This window comes from Macrotis lagotis, chromosome 1 (genome assembly GCF_037893015.1).
Source record: "Macrotis lagotis isolate mMagLag1 chromosome 1, bilby.v1.9.chrom.fasta, whole genome shotgun sequence".
Taxonomy (NCBI): domain Eukaryota; kingdom Metazoa; phylum Chordata; class Mammalia; order Peramelemorphia; family Peramelidae; genus Macrotis; species Macrotis lagotis.
In genome coordinates, this window is record NC_133658.1 from 205,112,081 (window position 1) to 205,134,262 (window position 22,182).

The 22,182-nt window shown below is 35.9% G+C and overlaps 1 protein-coding gene across 1 annotated transcript in view; it reads right to left on the reverse strand.

The window, feature by feature from the left end:
* PXDN (peroxidasin) overlaps positions 1–22,182 on the reverse strand; it is a 148,203-nt gene that overhangs the window by 54,391 nt on the left and 71,630 nt on the right. Inside the window, exon 4 of the mRNA XM_074209572.1 lies at positions 8,781–8,852. Within this exon, the coding sequence (XP_074065673.1) occupies positions 8,781–8,852 (72 nt within the window). The remainder of the gene's footprint in view (positions 1–8,780; positions 8,853–22,182) is intronic.

Sequence of the window (22,182 nt, forward strand, 5' to 3'; positions counted from 1 at the left end):
CACCACTTCTAGTCAATTGTTAAGTATGATTGCTCAGATGTTGAGTTTTGTACCTCCTTTGTAATCCAATGTACCCCCACCTCCTCCCCAATATGGCCTATATCTCTGAATTCTACATATGGACATATAAAGAATACAGTTGGCTCTGCCCCCCCCATAGGTCAAGTATTGATTTATTCAGAGATAGAAGAAGAGAGCTACCATTTTCTTAATGACACTAGAAGTCACATAATAAATATAGTGAGCTTAGAAATCCCCAGACCTGAGTTTGAATTCCCACACAATTTAGCTTGGGCAAATCATTTAAACTGAATCTCAGCTTGATCATCTGTAAAATGAAGGGAATTTGATTATATTATATCAAAGGTGACACTAGTTCTAAATCTACCTATGATCCTATGATGTCTAAAATAAGACTCCAAGGAAATGGTGAATTAGGATGTACATTGTTGTTGTTCAGTCATTTCAGTCTTGTCTAATGCTTTGTGAACCCATTGGGGGTTTTCTTCACAAAGATACTAGATTAGTTTGCCATCTCCATCTCCAGTTCATAATATAGATGAGGCAAACTTAACTGAAGATTAACTGATTTACCTAAGGTCACACATATAGCATGTATATCAGGTCAGATTTAAACTCAGGCAGATGAGTCTTCCTGTCTCCAGGCTCAACATTCTATCTACAGAGCCACCTGTCTATAAAAACTATAAATTACCATGATTAGCAGAGAGATATCATTTTCCTTCAAAATGAGTTAGAAAAAAGAATGAATTCTCAAAACACAATTGTATAGCCCTTGAATTTAGCCACTTCAAAATCCCAGTCAATCCATCAATAATTACTTTGTGTCTAACTATGTTTGACTTTGATAATAAAAAGGCAAAAAAGCCTTTAAGAAGCTGACAATTCAGTCAAAAGAGACACCATGTACAAATAAAGTAAACAGAAAACAGAAACAAGAGAAATACAAAGGGGAGGGAGACAGAGAGAGACAGAGACAGAGACAGAGAGATGAGGACAGCATTCATTTAGGAAAGGATACTTGAATTGAATAGTAAAGGAAGTAAAGGATTCTAACAGATAAGATGAAGAGGTGTTCTGCAGACATGGAGGATAGCCAAAGCAGAGGCCTAGGGAAGACAAAGTCCTTTGTGTAAGTAAGCCACAGGGGAAAGACCAGATTGTCTGGACCATTGAGTTCAAGAAGAGGAGTAATTAAATTTTAAACAAGGCAAATCAAGACAACAAATTCAAAACGTAGTGATCCGCTTTTTCCATGGAGAATAAATCTGCACCATCATTGTAATCTACAATCTCTTGTGGATTTGCCAAGCCTGGTTTTAGGGCACAGAGAATCATAAACTTGGAGCCTAGAGAGACCTAGGTTCAAATCACATCTCTAAAAATTACTGACAGTTCTCACTTTAAGAAAATCTTATTCAAAAAAGTTTATTCAACTTTAAAGAATTCTGAAAGAAATTCTACTTTAAAAAAAAAAAAAAGAAAACCAACCCACTGATGTTAACTTTACTGTGTGGTATTATGCTAGCTCCTACCCTTGGGCTCAACACTCTTCAACCTTTCTCCTCTTACGATCATCCTCAAAAAACAAAGTGGAAGTAGAAAAATGGACAGCCACCACTACCTCCACCAAATAGAGAACTTGACTTGAGACCTCAGGCACACAGAGAGAAGACTTTTGTCCCACCCCACCTATCTGCCTTCATGTCTGTCTCTGTATGTCTTGCTCCATCATACTATCTACCTTTGCTGAGGTACCTCATGTCTGTCTCTGGCCTCTGAATGTCATCTATCCTCTCCTATATGCGTTCGTTTCAGTATGTGCCCCATATGTGTTCTTCTTCTCCATCTGGCTAGCCCATCACCTAACTTTTAAAATAGGGGTTTTAAACCTTTTAGGTCACATGAACCCCTTTGTGTCCATGATAGTTTAGTGAAGCCTCAAAATGTTTTTAAACTCATGCAGTGAAATACATGAGATTACAAAGGAGGCAAATATTATTAATTCAATTATCAAAATATATGTTAAATGTTTGTAGACCTGATTAAGAAACGCTTTTGTACAATCTTGATTTTATCTTTAGTACAATCACTTCTAATTCTCATAATCCTCCCCATCTAGGTTTGTAACCTGATGTTGATTCCTTTGGAAGAGAGAATGAACTGGTTCTTCACCCTGTATTTTATCTGTGCTACAATTAAGAAAGCCCAAATCTCTAGGAAACCTTCTTTGAATCCCCTAGAGTCAGAAATGTCTTTTCATTTCAAACCTCACATAACCCTTTGTTAAATTTCTGATACAGAAGAACTGGTTCAGCGGAGCCAAGATGGCAACATGAAGGGATCGAGTCTTAGGAGCTCTCTGATAAAAACTCATAAACTAAGGACTCTAACTAAACTTTCAAGAGACAGAACCCACAAAGGGACCCAGTGAGGCAGTTCTCCTACTCAAGGTAACCTGGAAAAGAGCAGAAAGGCTCTGCTTCCCGTGGTCGGAGAGGCGGCCTGCCAGAGGGGTGGCCCGCGAGAGTGAAAGAACTTCAGCTTCCCGGAGGCAGCCCCAGGGCGCTGGGAGCCTCAGCTCACAGCAGTGGGGGAGTCTCCTGAGCTGCACCCCGGGGAGCACCGGCACAAATTGGGGGAACAGCAGGGGACCTCTGCCAGAGCAAGCACATGTAGCCCAGCCATCAGGGCACACAGCCAGCAGCCTGGTCTTTCCGCAGCCTAGACCTGGAAACAGAAGCAGGTGGAGCCGGTAAGCAGGAGCCCCCAGGGCATGAGCCCATTGAGCTGAGGGAGGGGAGTGAAGAGAGACTGCCAAGCTCTGCCCCTGGAACAGGACTCTGGAGCTCTAACCACATTCAGATCCTGTACGCAGTCTAGGCCCCCCCATAGAAAAGCAGGGCTCCCCCCACCTCAGCCCCATGGCTGAGGGGGGCACTTATGGTCATTCACAGAACAGGAGGGATGACAGAACCTCACACACTGAGACCCTTGTGGGAGTGTCCCAAAAGCTCAGGAAGCACCTCTAAAAAACAGGCTTAGGCTGGGAAAATGAACAAGCAAAGAAATAAGAGGAAGACCATTGAGAAATATTTTGCAAATGAGCCCAAGAAGGATCAAAATACTCAGTCTGATGATAGGGAAGCACAAGCTACTGCATCCACAGACTCCAAGAAAAACAGAAATTGGGCTCAGGCTATGATAGAGCTCAAAAAAGACTTTGAAAATCAAATGAGGGATTTGGAAGAAAAACTGGGAAAAGAAAGGAGAGAGATGCAGGAAAAACATGAAAATGAAGTCAGCAGGTTAGTCAAGGAAATCCAAAAAAAAAAATGCTGAAGAAAATAGCATGTTAAAAAACAGCTTAGGTCAAATGGATAAAACAGTTCAAAAAGTTATTGAGGAGAAGAATACTTTAAAAAGCAAAATTGGTCAGATGGAAGAAGAGATAAGAAAACTCTCTGAGGAGAATAAATCCTTCAGACAAAGAATAGAATTCAGGGAGACTGATGAATTTACCAGAAATCAGGAATCAATACTTCAAAACCAAAAAAATGAAAAATTAGAAGAAAATGTGAAATATCTCACTGAAAAAAACAACTGATATGGAAAACAGACTTAGGAAAGATAATTTGAAAATTATTGGAATACCTAAAAGTCATGATCAGGAAAAGAGCCTTGACATCATTTTCAAAGAATTACTACAGGAAAATTGCCCTGATATTCTAGAAGCAGAGGGCAAAATAGAAATGGAGAGAGTCCACCGATCCCCCAGAGAAAGAGATCCCAAAAAACCAATCCCTAGGAATATTATAGCCAAGTTCCAGAACTCCCAAGTCAAAGAGAAAATATTACAAGCAGCTAGGACACAGTTCAAATATCGTGGAGCTGCAGTCAGGATCACACAGGACTTAGCAGCAGCTACATTGGAAGCTTGTAGGGCTTGGAATACAATATACCGGAAGGCAAAAGATCTTAGAATGCAGCCAAGAATGAACTACCCAGCAAGGCTGAATGTCCTCTTCCAGGGAAAAAGATGGACTTTCAACGAACCAGGGGGAATTTCAAAGGTTCCTTTTGGAATGGCCAGAGCTGAACAGAAGGTTTGATCTTCAGATACAGGACTCAGGTGAAGCATGGAGATTGGAGGAGAGGGGGGAAATATGAGGGACTTAATGAGGATGAACTGCATGTATAGAAAAATGATACTTTCATATGAATCATCTCAGTTAATAGAGCAGGTAGAGGGAGCTTTTATAGTTGAAGCACAGGAGAAAGCTGAATTCAAAGATAAAATATGATGTAAAAATTGAGTCAATAAGAAAAAAAGGGAAATGGAATGGGAGAAAGAAAAAGGAGAGGGGGAATAGTCCAAGCTATTTCACATAAGATTTTTTTTTTATTACAATGAGCTATTGCAATGATATGGAAGGGGAGAGGCAAGGGGGAATGAGGGAACCTTTGCTCTCATCAGAGATGGCTAGGAGAGGAAACAGCAAATATACTCAATGGGGTATAGACAACTGGAGTAAGAAGGAGGTGGGGAGCAGGGGGAAGGGGTGGGGATGTAAATAAAGGAGGAGAGGATGGACCATGGGGGGAGAGTGGTCAGATATAACACATTTTCTTTTTTTACTTCTTGCAAGGGGCTGGGATTGGAAGGCCTGCCCAGGACCATAGGGCCAGGTGGATTCTGGGCCTAAGGGGTGGTATGGGGGATCAGGGCTTCTTGGCCCCAGGACCAGGGATCTGTCTGCTGCGCCACTCAGCGACCCTACAGCAGAGTCAGAGTGAAAGGAGAGAGAAAATAGAGTACATGGTAGCAGAGAAATAAGAAAGGAGGGAGTTGCAAGCAGAAATGGCAACGTTGGAAAAATATGGAAGTAACTTTTGTGATGGACTTATCATAAAGAATGTGATCCACTCACAACAGAGTTGATGGTGTTGGAACAAAGACTGAAGCACATTTTTTGTTATTATTATATGGGGGAGCAAGCGGAGCTGGGTGGCCTGCCTGGGGCCACATAGCAGGGTGATCATTGGGTGTCTGGGGCTGGCTTCGGACCCAGGTGCTCCCGGCTCAAGGGCCAATACTCTGTCTGCCACCCAGCCACCCCTACTATTATTACTATTTTATTTTATTTTGGGTCTTTCTTTTTTTTTTTCTTTTCTTCTTTTTGGTTTTTGCAGGGCAGTGGGGATCAGGTGGCTTGCATGTCACATGGCTGGGTGATTGTTGGGTTTATGAGGCTGGATATGGACTCAGGTGCTCGTGGATCCAGGGCTGGTGCTTCGTCCATTGCACCACCTGGCCATACCTACAATTATTACTATTATTTTTTTTTAATTTTAATTTTTTTTCTCCCCCCTTTACTTTTTTGCCCAAGCAAGTCTATCTATATTCATGGGGGGAGGGGTATTTTGTTTACTTGTAAACAAGTATATTTTATTAATGTAAAGAAAAACATTTGTACGAAATGAGAATAAAAAATAAATTAAAAAAATTTCTGATACACTACCCATGTACATGATCATGATGCCCCCTTACCAGACTACAAGTTAAAGGGGGATAGGGAACAAGTTTTAGCAAACCTTTCCATTTTAGTATTTAGTTGATGAGGTCATGGATGTTCAATGATAAGGGTCTTCAGTTACTTTCAAATTGGGGCAGTTTGATATAACAGTGAAAAGGTCCTTGGGTTTACTGTTAAAAAGATCTGAGTTCAAATTCAGTCTCAAACATTTGCCAACTGAAGCAGATCATTTGCCTCAGTTTTCTTAAATGTAAAATGAAGATAATAATAGCACTTACTTCGCAGCATTATTGTAAGGATAAAATAATAATTGCAAAGTACTTAACACAACACCTCACATTTAAGAGGTAATTATATAAATGCTATTATTACTGTTGTGATGTTGTTAGTATTATGTTTATTTTTATACAGCCAAATCATAATCTTCTTCAATTCTTTTCACTTATCAAAAATGCCTGTTTTTTCAAAGGGTAGTAAACACATGCAACATACACATGCACTCACACACACACACACACACACACACACACACACACACACACGCCCCCACAAGATTTCACTGGTATAAAAAAGACCTAAGACCTATCAGTTATTGTCAGTACTTGACTGGGAAAGACTATCACAAACATGGCAAGATGCTAAACAATAAAGAATGACCTTGGTCATTTTTGCTATTTCAATTATATTCTCATAATTAAAGATCTCTCTGACCCATGCCTCTCTGATTGCAGATTATAAGCAATAAACTTCAATAGAGCCATATAATGGAACTGTGAAAAAGATGAAAGACATTCTTACATAGCAATTCTTAATATTTATTCTCTTATTGATTTCATATAGTTTTCTCTCAAATGGATGTATTATATGAACTTTTTCTCAAATGTATTAATAAAAATCCCCCCCAAAATATGTCTCCCATGAATAGATATATGTCATTGGAATTAGTTAAAAAAATATACAGTTGTTTCTCATTGATGTAATCTCTTGCTTCAAAAACTGACTAAAATATTTGGAAAATATTATAGTAGGAAAGAGAGTACCTATCAAGGAAAAGAAAAGAGAGTACTTAAGGAGTAGAGAATGACTGGACAATTAGTTGTATAGGACCCTAATGGATTATTGGGCCTAAAAAAAAAATCAATGGTTGGGGCAGCTAGGTGGCATAGTGGATAGACTACTGGCCCTGAAGTCAGGAGTACCTGAGTTCAAATCCTACCTCAGACACTTAATAATTACCTAGCTGTGTGAACTTGGGCAAGTCACTTAATTCCACTGCCTTGCCAAAAAAAATTGATGGTTATGAACAAATCAGAGAAAGTAAAGACATCTATGAAATATTACAAAATAGAAAATGCATAACAAGGAGGACAATTTACTGGATGATGACAATAACATAAAAGAAAACAATATAGAAAGACTTCAAAATTCTGATTAATACAATGACCACTCTAGATTTAAGAGGACTGATGAAAAAGCATCATCAGAGGTTGTATACATACAAAGTATGGCCAATGTGATTATTCATTTTAGTTAGCTGTACTTATATATTATAAGGCAAAATTCACTAGAATATAGCAATAATAAAAAAGAACATAAAACATTAAAAGTATATGTTTATAAGAATTAGTCCAAGAAACCATAAATGTGTTAAACAGCTGGTTTGTGCCCAAATAAGTGACAGAAAAAGTTTGTGTTGTTTTCCATACATTTCAACCAAAAAAGTATTGAACTTTTTTTACAAAATGTCCTTTCTGTTCAGTGGCACATTCTGCACCTACAACTGGAAAGTTTCTTTGACTTTTTGGGGGGAGGGACTGAACTCTATGATTACAACTTAGCAACATCAGTGAACAAATGATTACCAAATCAAAAGATATTTTCAAAATGAAACCAATTCATCACATATTCAGAAAGAAATCCCATATAGTGATCTACCCAATTAGCAATGGACCTATATTTTCAGATGAAAGTTAAAAATTAAAGTATCTTTCCATACAGATATATTATACACAATGCTGTCAGTGTGAAACTTCTCAACTCTCCCTACTCCCAATGCCCTCTTGCTGGGTGATGTGGAAATGAGTTTAAAGTTCCCTTGGACTCTTCCCATGAGCCTAGTGTTCTTGGATTCAGCTCTAAAGGACTGAGGATTTTCAAATAACATTTTTAAGAGTTATGTAATAATCCCTTGGAATCTATGATGGCAGCAGTGGATGGAGGATGCAACCAAAGAGGATTGGTCACTGAGCAACCCACTTGGTTCTGATGAGGCAAAATCCAAAGGAGAGGCAAAAAAAGAATTTCCTTACACTTGGCAAACAAGGAGAGATCAAAAACTGAACAATGATGGTGTTTTTGTCATTGACATCAAGAAGGTGATGCCATGGCAAGCACATAAACTGGATTTTAGTAAGGGAGCACTGTGCTAAGTCACCAGTTTCATTTTCTCCCCAGGAGCATCTGAATCCAGTGACCAGATAGGAATCAGGACAATTGGTGATGGACCTGGTTGAGAGGCAATCAAGGTTAAGTGATTTGCCCAAGGTCACACAGCTAGTAAATGTTAAATGTCTGAGGCTAGATTTGAATTCCTCTCCTCCTGACTCCAGTGCACTACTTAGCTGTCCAAAGATTCTCTATTTAAAAGCTACTGAGTGACAACTCAATTTATGGATACATTCTCCTTGTCCCAGCTACTGGTCCATGGACCAAGGGATTTCTTCACTGACCCAAAACAATGAAAATAATGTCCTTCTGACTCCTGGTATATATGACCTACTAGAAAAGGTCAAAAGGGCTCAACTCATCTTCAGATGGGTTCCATTAGAACTGATGTAGGTTTTGTAATTGTCTCCCATTGAATGTGAATACATTTACTATAATAAGATTTGTTTATCTTGATCCTCCTTCTCCACCCTATCCTCACACACACCCCCACCCCACCCCAACTTCCCAAGAATCACAGGAAATTACAAAGGAATTGGGAAAGGAAATTACAAATGTGTAGACACAGAAGAAAGGCAACAAATGACATTGGCCAATTTTTACTACTTCAAGTACAAGTACATAATTAAAAATCTACTTAATTCTTGCCCCCTGAACACCTAAGTGTAGCATGCAAAGAACAGACATGAGTCAAAGCAACACACTTTCCCCATTGAAAGGCAACCAAGTAGATGATATGACTAAAGGTAGAGCATGGGAAAGAAGGATGGCACTTACAGTTGTTCTAGAGAGGCAAGTCCTTTAAATGCTTGCCTGTCAATTGACTGGATTTCATTCTTGTATAAATAGCTGAAACAAGAAACATTGGGGAATATTAGTACACACACAAGACCTGACAAGGTGGAAAAAGAAGAATTAAGTTGACACATAAAGACAGTTTTAAAATGAATAACTGAATGAGGAGAACAAAAGTGATGTTTGCAGGGTCACTCCCTCCCCACTTTCCAGAAGAAAAACATCACAGGATGGAGACTAAATGTGCCCAAAAGGGAGGGAAAGGGAAGGGAGAAAACACTAAACACAACTTCCTGGAGATCAAACCTTTCCTAAGGACTACCAATGTAACTCCAGAAGATGGATTCTATGTCCTCCCAAATGGTTTCTAACACACTAAATTTCCACACACACACACACACACACACACACACACACACACACACACACACACACATTATATATTACATATACAATATATACATATATGTATATATATAAGATACTATATAATATAAAAACTACATACTTTAATATACTATCCTAAAGCTCTAAACCAGCTGAAAACACTTATTCCCCACATACAGAATGAAAAAAACCAGAAAGTCTGGCATATCATGCATAAGTCTGGGGTGTTTAGTACAAGGATTTCCCCAGATCAATGACTCCTTTATAATTAAGATCCTGAAGTTCCTATGTATTAAACAAATGAACATATTTATTTTTAAATAAAAAATAAAAGTTTCATATTCAAGAGACACATAATCATACTTCACCAGGTAACTATCTGCTATGTCACTTTAATCCTTGCTAAATTTAATTACCAGAATCAAATTTATTTACCAGAATCAATCTTATTCGCTATACTTGGTCTTCAAATAGAATTATCTTTTTGAGTATTAAACCTAGTGAATAAAATTTAATCTCATTGAAACCTTCATAAGATCACTTTTATCTTCATTATAACTAATAACCGTGAATTTTACTAGGCCTGATACTAACAACCAATTGACATGATTAGATCTGGACAATTCTTTTGGAAACATGAGTTTGTTAAGATTTCTTTTTCAGTTTCTATCTAGGTTTCAGATTTGTTATAAGGAAAGCATTTGTCTTTTCTTTTTTAATTATCACTTCTGTGATTTCATTGGTGTTTAGCAAATATGTTCAACTCTCAGGAACTGAAGCTGATTAAAATGTAATTGGGGAAAATGTTCAATGAAATAAACAAAATGAAATTCCACAGAGATAATGTTAGTTTCTGGGACTTTTTGAGATTTAAAAAAAAAATTTCCGAATTACATATAAACATTTTTTATATTTGCATTTAAAATTTTTGAGTTCCAAATTCTCTTCCTCTTTCTTTTCCCTCTCCTCCACTGATTGATTTATATAGGTTACAAATGAGCAATCATGCAAACCATATTTCCATATTAGTCACATTATTAAAAAAAGATCAAAAAGGAAAAATAATAAAGAAAAATAAAGTTCCTAAAAAGTAAGCTTTGATCTGTATTCAAACCTCATCAATTATTTCTCTGGAGGTGGATAGAATTTTTCATTATGAATCCTTCAGAATTATCTTAGATAAATAAAATGCTGAGAATAGCTAAGTTATTCACAGTTATCTTCATACAATATTGCTATTACTGTATACAATGCTTTATTTTCACTATGTATCAGTTCATGTAAGTCTTGTTTTTTTCTGAAAATATACTGCTCATTATTTCTTATAGCACAATAGTATTTCATCACATTCATATACCACAACTTTTTCAATCATTCCCTAATTGATAGGCAAGACTTCAATTTCTAATTCTTTGCCCTCACAAAGAAATGCTATTCTCTGCACTGCTTTATTGTCCCAGTTTCCCCACATCTCTTTCAACATTTGTGAATTTCCATTTTTCTTATTTTAAGCAATCTTGATAGGTGTAAGGTGGAGAGTTGTTTTAATTTGCATTTCTCTAATAGTGAGTTAGACCATTTTTTTCATATGGCTATAGATTGCTTTAATGTTTCCATCTGAAAACTGCCTGTTCAAATCCTTTGACTATTTATCAAACATAGAATAAATTATATATTTACAATTTTTTTATTTTTATTTTTTTATTTTTTGCAAGGCAATGGGGTTAAGTGGCTTGCCCAAGGCCACACAGCTAGGTAATTATTAAGTTTCTGAGGCCTAATTTGAACTCAGGCACTCCTGACTCCAGGGCTGGTGCTCTATCCACTGCGCCACCTAGCTGCTCTTATTTTTATATAAATTTGATCCAGTTTTCTATATATATTTGGGAAATAAAGTCTTTATCAGGGAAACAATGTAAAAATTTCCCCGAGTTTTCCACTTTCCTTCTACTCTTGCCTGTATTGGTTTTGTTTATGCAAAACCTTTTTTCATTTAATATAATCAAAATTATTCATTTTACATCATGTAATACTCTCTATCTCTTGTTTGATCATAAATTCTTTTCTTCACCACATATCCAAAAGGTAGACTATTCCATGCTTATGCTATTACCCTTTATGTCTAAATCACATAATCCACTTTACTATCCTCTTCTATTTTATGAATGAGTTTATTGAATTCATATTATTTCCTTCCAGCCTACTTTTTCCCATTTATCCTCTCTTTCCTTTCACCAGATCCCTCCAAGTGTTTTACTTCTGACCACTACCTCTCCAATCTACTCTCCCTTTTATTAGCCCTGCTACCTTTCTTTTATTCCCCCTCCATTTTATTTCCTTTTAAGATATAATTATGTATATTTCTATTTAAGGTTGACACTACTAATGTGGTGTCTTCTTCCCCTTGTCCCCCCTTTCTATTCCTTTTCCCTCTTCTTCCTCCTCCTCTAATACCTCCACTACTCATCCATCAGAAACTATGCTGAAATTCATACTAATTTAAAAATAATGAATAATAATAAGGATGATCAATTTTAGCAAAGCACCTTTTACCTTTTTGCTTAATTTAACCAAAGATTAGAGAGCTGCCAAAACTACAGAGAGATTAGAAGACTCGTTCTGGATCACAGAGTCTGTATATATGAATTTGTGTCATAGGCAGGTCAGCTCTCCCTCACCAAGAGAACTATAGAGAGACTTCTCTCTATAGACAATGTTCTGCTCTCTTGGATGATAACTATGATGGTAGTGGTGAAAGTACTGATGATTAGAATGACATCTACATATTAAAGTCATTCTATAAATAACTAAAGGAAACAGCATTCCCTTTTTTAACTATAGACAACATCTCAGAGCGCAGTTAAGTGGCACAGGATGGAGTACTGGCCCTGGAATCAGGAGGACCTGAGTTCAAATCCAGCCTCAGACAGTTAATAATTACCTAGCTGTGTGACCTTGGGCAAGTCACTTAACCCCATTGTTGTGTACAAAAAAAAAAGACACCATCTCAGTATAAGCACTATTTCTTTTTTTAGGCAAATCTCTAGAAGTCTGTAAATTTCAAAAGGAAAATGAATATTTATGCTATAATCATATACTTTGTAAAAAAAATTTTGAAAGGATGATACATTATGCTACTTTAGTCTCTTTAATTGAAACTGGACAAATAAAAATCTTCAATAAAGTTCTTCTCTACTTTTGAGAAAATGATTCATGAACTGATGTGTCTATATGTGACTATTATAAAGGAGAAATATCCTGAACTTTAAATTTAAATTTAATGATTCAAGTCAGACTTTGTATGCTTTGTATGAAGCAAGTTCATAAAAATTCAGGTGAATTTTCATTTTCTCATATTTAATTATATTGTCCCCAGCATGGCATATTTTCATTTAATGTTTCTAAACCTGTGGCATTTACGATTTCAGTGGTATTGAGAGGTCAGTACCTTAGTTTTTATTTCCTAAATACAGCAATCTGAAAAAAAGGTTAAATTTGTTTTAGATACTTCAAGTCCTTTAATTATTATTTTAATTAAAGAATTAAAGAAATTAATTGAAGAAAAATAATACAATTTCAAAGTTGGAAGAGATCCCCCAGGGCCAGTTAATTCAACCTATTTATAAAGAAGAAGGATTCTCTCTATAAAATTCTCAAGTGGTCCTCCCTTATAAAGGGTAATATATTATATATATGTATATATATATATATATATATATATATATAAAATCATTTTATTCTCAAATAGCTTGAATTGTATTTTTAAAAAAATCTTCCTCTTTAAAACTTTTACCCATGATTCCTAGAGTAGTTTGCTTTTTTGGACTACAGAACAAATCTATATGCTCTTACAAATGAGGGTTACAAATATTTGAAGCAAACTCTCATGTACATTTAAGTTTACTCCTTTCTAGGCTAAACTTTCCCACTTTCTTCAGCCTTTTTGTATATGACATGGACTTGCAGTCCTACACTCTTCTGGGTGGTCCTCTTCTAAATGTTTGGTTTTAAATTCAAGTAAATAAACAAAAATAAGTGAAAAATTAAAAGGAAATTTAGTTTTAAAACTCTTGAAAATATAGTTTACAAAAACTTCATAAAAGAAAGATAAGGAAATGAAAAAAGTTTCCTTACTAGAAACTTTATATATCTGGCTGAAAAAAATTCAAATCATATTTAAGTTTCAGATATACCTTTCTTTTTTCTTTACTATCTCTTTTCTTGAATATAAGTATTACACTGAATCCTCAAACTCACATAAGAAACATGCATCTTAGTCTCCTAGGCTTCTTTTGCAGAGAACTGGTCAAACTCATAAATTATATAGGTAGTTCTTGACTTTGCAACAGATTGGTGCTAAGTAAGAGCATCATGGTACAATGGATTGTGAATCAATTTAAGGATGTCTGGCTGCAAGTGTTGCCTCTGACAGTGAATCTGAATAAGTCATTTAACTCTCATTTAACTCTGTACCACTATAAGTCTATATTATAGAAGATGTGAGACATGAATTGGTAAAGTTTGCTCATAAGGAGTTCCCCATGTCAGTGAAATTACAGTTCTGATATTCATAAGTTAAAATAAAATTAAGTTGCAAGTACAACAAATCAAAATAATGCAGGTCAAATCTGATTTTTAGACAAAAATAATATTAGGGTAAAATTAAAATCCCAATTAATGACCAGACAGTGAACAGCAAGGACAAACACTTTCATTAAAGAATCATCAATTTTTATTGTTGTACAGTTATTTCAGTTGTTTGTGACCCTTCATGATTCCATTTGAAGTTTTCTTGACAAAGATACTGAAATAGTTTGGCATTTCTTCTCCAGTGGATAGTATGGATCCACTTGGTTAGGCAATCAGAGGTAACAGGGCCACAATCGTGCTAAGTCTGAGACTGAATATGAACTCAGGTCTTCCTGACTCAGTGCTCTAAACACTGAACCACCAGCTACCTTCAACTGTCAATTACACAATTCAATACTATTTAAAACAAAGTAACTTTAAAATTCAAGAAAAATAAAAATATTAAGAATTTCTTGAGAGAAGATATACAGGGGCAGCTAGGTGGTGCAGTGAATAGAGCACGGGCCTTGGAGTCAGGAGTACCTGGGTTCAAATTTGACCTCAGACACTTAATAATTACTGAGCCATGTGGCCTTGGGCAAGCCACTTAACCCCATTGCCTGGAAAAAAAATCTAAAAAACAAAGAGAGAGAGAGAGAGAAGATATACAGAGTAAGGGAGGAGACCTCCAGAAACGAATAGTAGGACCCAAAGAATCAAAAAATCATAGGATTTATAGCTATTGGAGAAATCGTCTAGTCCATTTCTAAGTGTGGTCTAAATCAATTAAAATGTAATTTTTGAAATACTTAGCAAAATACAGAAAAATATTGTAAAATATTATAAAAATATAAATCAAGATGTTTTCTAGGTCAATATGTTGGCCACAAAAATCCTTTTGTACAATTTAGTGGCTGACTCCTTTTGATTTAAATTTGACACCATTGATCTAGGCCAAACAGTCGTTATAAATTAGGAAAATGAGGTATAAAATAGGTAACAAGCATCAAAGCCAAAAAGATTGAATGACTTGCCCAAAGTCATGCACATATCAGAAAAGAGAGTCAAATTGAGGTCCTTGGATTCCAAAGAACTACTAGTATGTGAACTAAAGGAATTCATCAGTTTGTATGTTGGGAATCATGGGGATGTGAGTTCAAATCTGTTCTTAAACACTTTATAATGACCTAGCTGTGTGACCTTGGGCAAGTCGATTAACCCCATTTCCTTGCCCCCCCCCAAAATTACATAAGACCTCTAAACTCTACTTCCAGCTAGAGATCTATGACCTCATAAAACTAAACTCATACAATGTTTCAAATTCCAAATGCACTTTGATTCTAAAAAATAACGTGATAAAATTTGTTTGAAATTTAAAGGTGTCCCTAACATTCCTGAACTATATTATCTCACAGTTTCTCAAAACACATTCTACTAACGTGGACCATGGGACAAGGGAAGTTGAGGCTGTAGAGATTCAAAAAGTTATTTGATAGACAAAGTCCATTGCATAGTTTCAAACTTTCTTTGTAAAATGAGTCACTTTGGCATCTTAAAGAAGTGCATAGTTCCCTTCTCATTATAATTTGTTTAAGTGAATATAATAAAATACATAGGATTAAAAAGGAAATCCAGGGTTAGTGAAAAATAAAGATGTACTTTTTGTCATCCAAATTTTTAGAACCTTTGAAATCTTTCCACAAGCCTCTTGAGGGTCCAATGACCTCAGATAAAAAAATGATCCCCAACGTCCATTGGAAAAATTTAAACTACAACACTTTGCTTTTCTGCATTTCTTTCAACCTTCTCTGACTTGTCCCTTCTTTCCTTCACTTTTCTCTCTGAGTAGTATCTGTTATCTATAAAACAAAGATAACTGCATTCATATTAGTTATTCTCTTCTTTTCAGAAAAAAAAGGGAGAACTACTGATTCTTACTAGTGGAAGAAAAAAGAAGGAATTAAGTGGGTAAGGACATGGAAGCATATGATGAAGAAGAACTATTGTTTTAAACCAATATTTCTTCTAAGATGCCAACAATTTCCGGTCAAGTCTTGTAATGATCTGCTTTTCTAAAAAACTTTGCATAAGTTTCATTATGGAAATTATAAAACAACAAAAATTAGCTTTTTAATTTGCCATATGCTATGAGAAAGAACATAAAAGAATGATTGTTACACTTAAGCAACATTATAGCTGTCACCTTTCCTTAATAGCTCCTAGGCTGCATCATAACAGCTTGGAGTTGGCTCAGAGTTAATAACAAAATGTACACAGTTAGGTCCCTTCAGCTGTTAGAATGTCACTCTATGCATCAGTCTGACAATGCATTTTATATTTCTCTCACTGCTCTTTGATGAAAGGCCTGATAATGGATTGCATACCTATCACTTGAAGGCAAATCTAGTTCACATACAAAGGCTTCCTCATTCCAGGGCAGGTATCAGGGTGATCAAATTTTTAGCTATAGCAATTTGTGGAAGCCACTTTTTATTTTGGGGTTTTTGGGGTTTTTTAAAACTACTTTCTAAGAGGTGAAGGGTTGCAATCTACAAGGTTAGGAAACATTCCCTCAATGAAATTTGGGGGGCAAAGATCAAGAACTTAAAGGGACCTTGGAAATCAACTAATCTTTCCTCCTTGTTTTCCAAATAAAGAAACCAAAGTCCAGAGAATTTAAAGTAGTTGCATAACAACAAAGAAAGATTCAAACCCAGGTCCTTTGAATTCAAAGCCAATATACTTTCCACCAGAAAACTGAGAGTCTTCAAATTTTTTTAAAAATATTTTATTTGTTTTCCAATTGTATACAATAGTAGTTTCTACCCATCATTTTTTTTGCAAGGATTTGAACTTCACAATTTCTTCCCCCCTCCCCCCACCAAAGGCAATCTGATAATCTTTACATTGTTTCCATGCTATACATTAATCAAAATTGAATGTGTTGAGAAAAAAAAAACATATCCTTGAGGAAAAAAAAACATTAGACACAGTAAAATTATGTAGTACATAAGACAACTTTTTTAAAAAAATTGAAGGAAGTAGTTCTTGGTCTTTGTTTCAACTCCACAGTTCTTTCTCTGGATACAGATGGTATTCTCCATCTCAGATACTCTAAAATTGTCCCTGATTATTGCACTGATGGAATAAGCAAGTCCATTAAGTTGATCTTCACTCCCATGTTGCTGTTAGGGTGTTAGAAGAAGCTATTATTGAACAATAGAGCCCTTTCTTGTTTATGAGGGCAGATATCAGCAGTGCCAAGGAAGCTAAGGATCACATTTGGACATCAAAATTGAACTCAATTTAATTCAGTGCAATTCAACAAAGACTTTTAAAAATGTTTTCAATGCTTTGGATATTGTGGTAGGTCCTGGGAAAACAAAAGCAAAAATGAAAACTGCTGCCTTCAAGAAAGTACATTTTATTTTCATGATACTTTCCTGAGAATAACCAAAGGAAAAAAAATGAAGACAGAAAAAATGAGTCAGAGACAAAGAAAATGGAGCAACCTGTGTAGTAAAAAGCTGAGAGGTGGAAGGAGCTGATATTTTGCAATGGATTGCTTCTTCCCTTTGTGGGCTGTGACTCTACTGCAGGTCACCAACCACTTGATTGGGGATCAGGGAATGCCAATTTAAAGAACAAAAAAGTCTCACTAATCCTTCCCAAAAGAGGACTATTCCTGATTTTCTAAATTAACTCCACAGAAGACAGCTGGAAGCAAAGAGGTGGCTCAGCAGATAGAGCTCTGAGATTAGAGTTAAAAAAACCTGAGTTTAAATGTGACTTCAGACAATAGCTGTATGACCCTGGTCAAGTCACTTAACTTCTGTTTGCCTTAATCCACTGAAGGAGGAAAAGGCAAACCACTTTAGTATCTTTGCCAAGAAAAACCCATGAATTAGTAAGGTGAACATGGCATGAAGAATTGGTTTCAACTGAACAACAAAAATCACAACAATAGTGTTGTACAGTACAGGAGAATACTAGATTTGGAAATAGGGAACCTGAGTTCAGGTCCTAGATATGCCACTTATTACATGTGTGACTTTCAAAATATTATGAGGTCCCTGCAAATCAAAAGGATTGATATGACTGTCTCACTCTGCATCAGTTCATATAGGTCTTTCCATACTTCTCTGTATTTATTACTTTCATAATTTCTTAGAGTCCCATAATATTCCATTACTTTTTTATACATAATTTTTTAGTCATTTTCAAAGTAATTGGAATTTATTTTTTCTTTAATTTATTTACACATTACTGAAATATTCTTATTGTAAGAGTAAACATAATCCTCCCTTTCCCCACAAAAATATAAAACCTCATGAGAAAATTAAGTGAAAGAAAAAGAAAAAAATTTGTTTCAGTCTGTGTTTCAATACCACCAGCTCTGTCTTGAGTGGACCACATTATTTATCACAAGTCCATCATAGAAGTTACTTCCATATTTTTCCACAGTTGCTATTGCTGATTGCAATTCCCTCCAACCATTCTTCCCCACTACCATCTATTATATTTTTTCTTTCCCTTCACTCTGTCCCTCTTCAAAAATGTGCTGTGGGGTAACCAAGTAGCACAGTGAACAGAGCACCAGCCCTGGGGCCAAGAGGTCTCAAGCCTACATCCCACCCTAGAGACCCAGCAATGACTTGGCCCCATGGTCCCAGAGAGGCCATCCAATCCCATCATCTTGCAAAAAGTTAAAAAAAGAAAATGTGTTATATCTGACTATCGTCTCCTATAATCTACCCCTTCTTCTATCACCCACATACTCCCCTCCCCTCCCCTCCCCCATCCCTTTCTGTCCTTTTTCTTCTAGATTTCTATACCCTATTGAGTATGTATGCTGTTTCCTCTGAGTCATTTCCAATGAGAATGAAGGCTCTCATTGCCCCTCACCTTCCCCCCCATCCATACATTGCAAATGCTATTTCTTAATGAAATAGCCTCTCCTTCCCTTTCTCCCAGTACATTTCCTTTTCATTCATTGATTCCATTTTTACAATATATTATACCTTCAAATTCAGCTCTCTCCTGTGCCTCATCTACAAAAGCTCCTTCTACCTACTCTTTTTTTAGGTTTTTTTTTGCAAGGCAATGGGGGTTAAGTGGCTTGCCCAAGACCACACAGCTAGGTAATTATTAAGTGACTGAGGCCGGATTTGAACTCAGGTACTCCTGACTACAGGGCAGGTGCTTTATCCACTGGGCAACCTAGCCAGCCCTCTACCTACTCTAATAAATGAGAAGGTTCATATGAGTATTACCAGTATCATCTTCCCATGCAGGGATACATGCAGGTCATCATCCTTAAGTCCCGCATAATTTACCCCTCTCCTCCACCCTCTCTTTGCTTCACCTGAGTCCTGTACTTGAAGATCAAACTTTCTGTTCAGCTCTGGCTGTTTCAACAGGAACATTTGAAATTCCCCTGTTTCACTGAAAGTCCATCTTTTCCCTTGAATGAGGATGTTCAGTTTGGCTGGGTAGTTGATTCTCAGTTGCATTCCAAGCTCTTTTGCCTTCTGGAATATTATATTCCAAGTCCTATGAGCCCTTAAGGTAGATGCTGCTAAATTCTGGGTAATCCTGACTGTAGCTCTATGATATTTGAATTGTTTCCTTCTCACTGCTTGTAGTATTTTCTCGTCGACTTGGGAGTTCTGGAACTTGGCTATAATATTCCTGGGGGTTGGTTTTTTGGATCTCTTTCAGTAGGAAATCTGTGGATTCTCTCCATTTCTATTTTATCCTCTGTTTCTAGGATATCAGGGCAATTTTCCTAAGGAAATTCTTTAAAAATGAAGTCAAAGCTTTTTTTTTTTCTGATCATGACTTTCAGGTAGCTCAGTAATTTTAAAATTATCTCTTCTGGATCTGTTTTCCAGGTTAGTTGTTTTTTCCAATGATATATTTCACATTTTCTTCTAGTTTTTCATTCTTTTGGTGATGAATTATTGTTTCTTGATTTCTTATAAAGTCATCAGCTTCCTTTCCATTCTACAGTTGAAGGATTTGTTTTCCTCAGAGAACTTTCTTATCTCCTTTTCCCTCTGGCCAATTCTGCTTTTTAAAACATTCTCCTCATTAACTTTTATCCATTTGTCTTAAACTGGTTTTTAATATGTTGTTTTCTTCAGTATTTTTTTGAATTTCCTTGACTAAGCTGCTGACTTCATTTTAATGTTTTTCCTGCATCTCTCGATCATTCCTCTTCCCAATTTTTCCTCTACCTCTCTTACATGATTTTCAAAATATTTTTTGAGCTCTTTCAAAATATTTTTTTTCTCTACTTCTCTTAATTGATTTTAAGTTCTTTCAAAATCTTATTTTGGGCTCTGTCATAGCCTGAGCCCAACTTCTAGATCTCTTGTGAGTCTTTAGATTCAGAAACTTAGACTTTCTCATCTTCAGAATCTGTGTTTTGGTCCTCTATGGGACCAAAGTAATTGTCTGTGGTCAGGTTCCTTTTTTTTCTGTTTACTCATTTCCCCAGCCTATGTCTGGTTTTGAGGTGCTTCCTGAGCTTCTGAGGATGATTGTGATACCCTACGATAACCTCAGTTCCTTCAAGATCTTATGAGAAACTCTGACTGCTCTCCTGGCCTGTGTTTTAGTCTGTGGATGACCACAAGCTCACACCTCTGCCCCAAGGAAGTGAAGAGGGTCCCTGCTCTATGGGGGCCCCAGACTATGACCAGGGTCTGAATATGGTCAAAGCCCCAGAGTCCTGTCCCAGGGACAGAGGACAGTCTCCCTCCACTCCCTTACCGTTGTGAGCTGAACGCTCAGAAAGCAGCTGCCAGGAGGCTCCCTGCTGGGTGGCTCTTAAGACCTTCAATTAATAAAATGTCATACTACATGGCAATAGTTTGATATAACTTAATTGACATTAAAAATAAGTAAAGATCCCAGAAAAATGTCTATATATTTATTTTCAACTATTTTCATTAAACAGTTGCTATTTGAAATACAAATAAAAACGGAATGATTTAAAATGATTATTGCTGACTTTCAATTATTCTGTGGCAGGAATAATATACAAAGAATCTCAGAAATAGGGAAAAATACAACTAGAATTATAATTGAAACTTAGCTGAAAAGTATGAAGAAAAGGAACCAAGCTTTTAGGGAAAAGTGAGATTGAATAAAGAAGATTTAGTTAATTGAAATAAAAGTACTGAGTTATCCTACTGGTAGCTGTTTACATTCTTCTTGGTTATTGAAAACCAAAATTCTGGCACCAAAATGAATAAGGATAAACAAAACATAGAGATTGTCATGATCATATGATATTAATTACAAAGAGTACAGATAAATGAGCTCTAATCTGCTTTGGAGCCTTAACTTGAATTTCAGAATGTTGTCCTTTTCCTAATTCTCCCTAATTATAGTACCTATTAACTTGGAACAGAAATGTTTTCCCCCCTCTAGGGTGGGAGAAAGGGTGGAAAGCTTTTACAGAGCAAAAGGGAACTCAATGAAAAATAGAAAATGAAATGCAAAATTTAGTAAAAGTAATCAAGATGAATATAACACCCGTAGTTTGTTGTCAACTATGTATACCTATGCATATATACATACATGTGTATAGTAAGTATTCATATATGTAACTACATATTCATTAAATATATATATTTATATACTAGCTACATGTTTATTAATGCTTTATTATATATTAGTTATATTTATGTTAAATATATATATATATAATGATAAATAAATAAACTGAGATTAAGAGATATTTAGGTAGAAAACAAGCAGCCTGAATTTCAATTGTCTATGAATATTTTAAGTTTAAGAGAAAAAACAAAAAACTATTGGCCTAGTCAGTGAATTGACACTGTCTTATGCCCATTATGATCATATGAACTGAAGGAAACTGATGTTATCCCAAAGGAACTGGTTTGTTCTATCTATAAATTTAAAACAAGTGGGTAAGAACATGTTTGTAATCAGGGAATAGCATCAAACTTTATTTTTTCAAAGTCCAATCTCTCTGAGGCAGTTAATAAAAATTAGCATATGGACAACTATCCCCAGATTCTGTGTGAAACTGAAATAGAAAATATAACCCAGGAATATTGGGTCAGTTATATATAGCTGTGGAATATTCTCAGGATAAAGGGGAAAGGATAGAGAAATTATGGAGTAAAATTTTATCTCCAAAATTTCCACATAAAATTTAACATTTTGAAAGGGAAAATGTTTTTCCATAAAATTATGATTCAAAATTATGTAGAATGACAGGGCCAAACAGAACAAAATTTGGGAAACCATATCACAAAGGAATAGTACTACTACTACTACTACTACTACTACTACTACTACTACTACTTTTACTCCTGTTTCCACTACTACTACTACTTATTACTACTATTTAATCTATATTCAATGCATTTTACTGAAGGCTTCATATCAA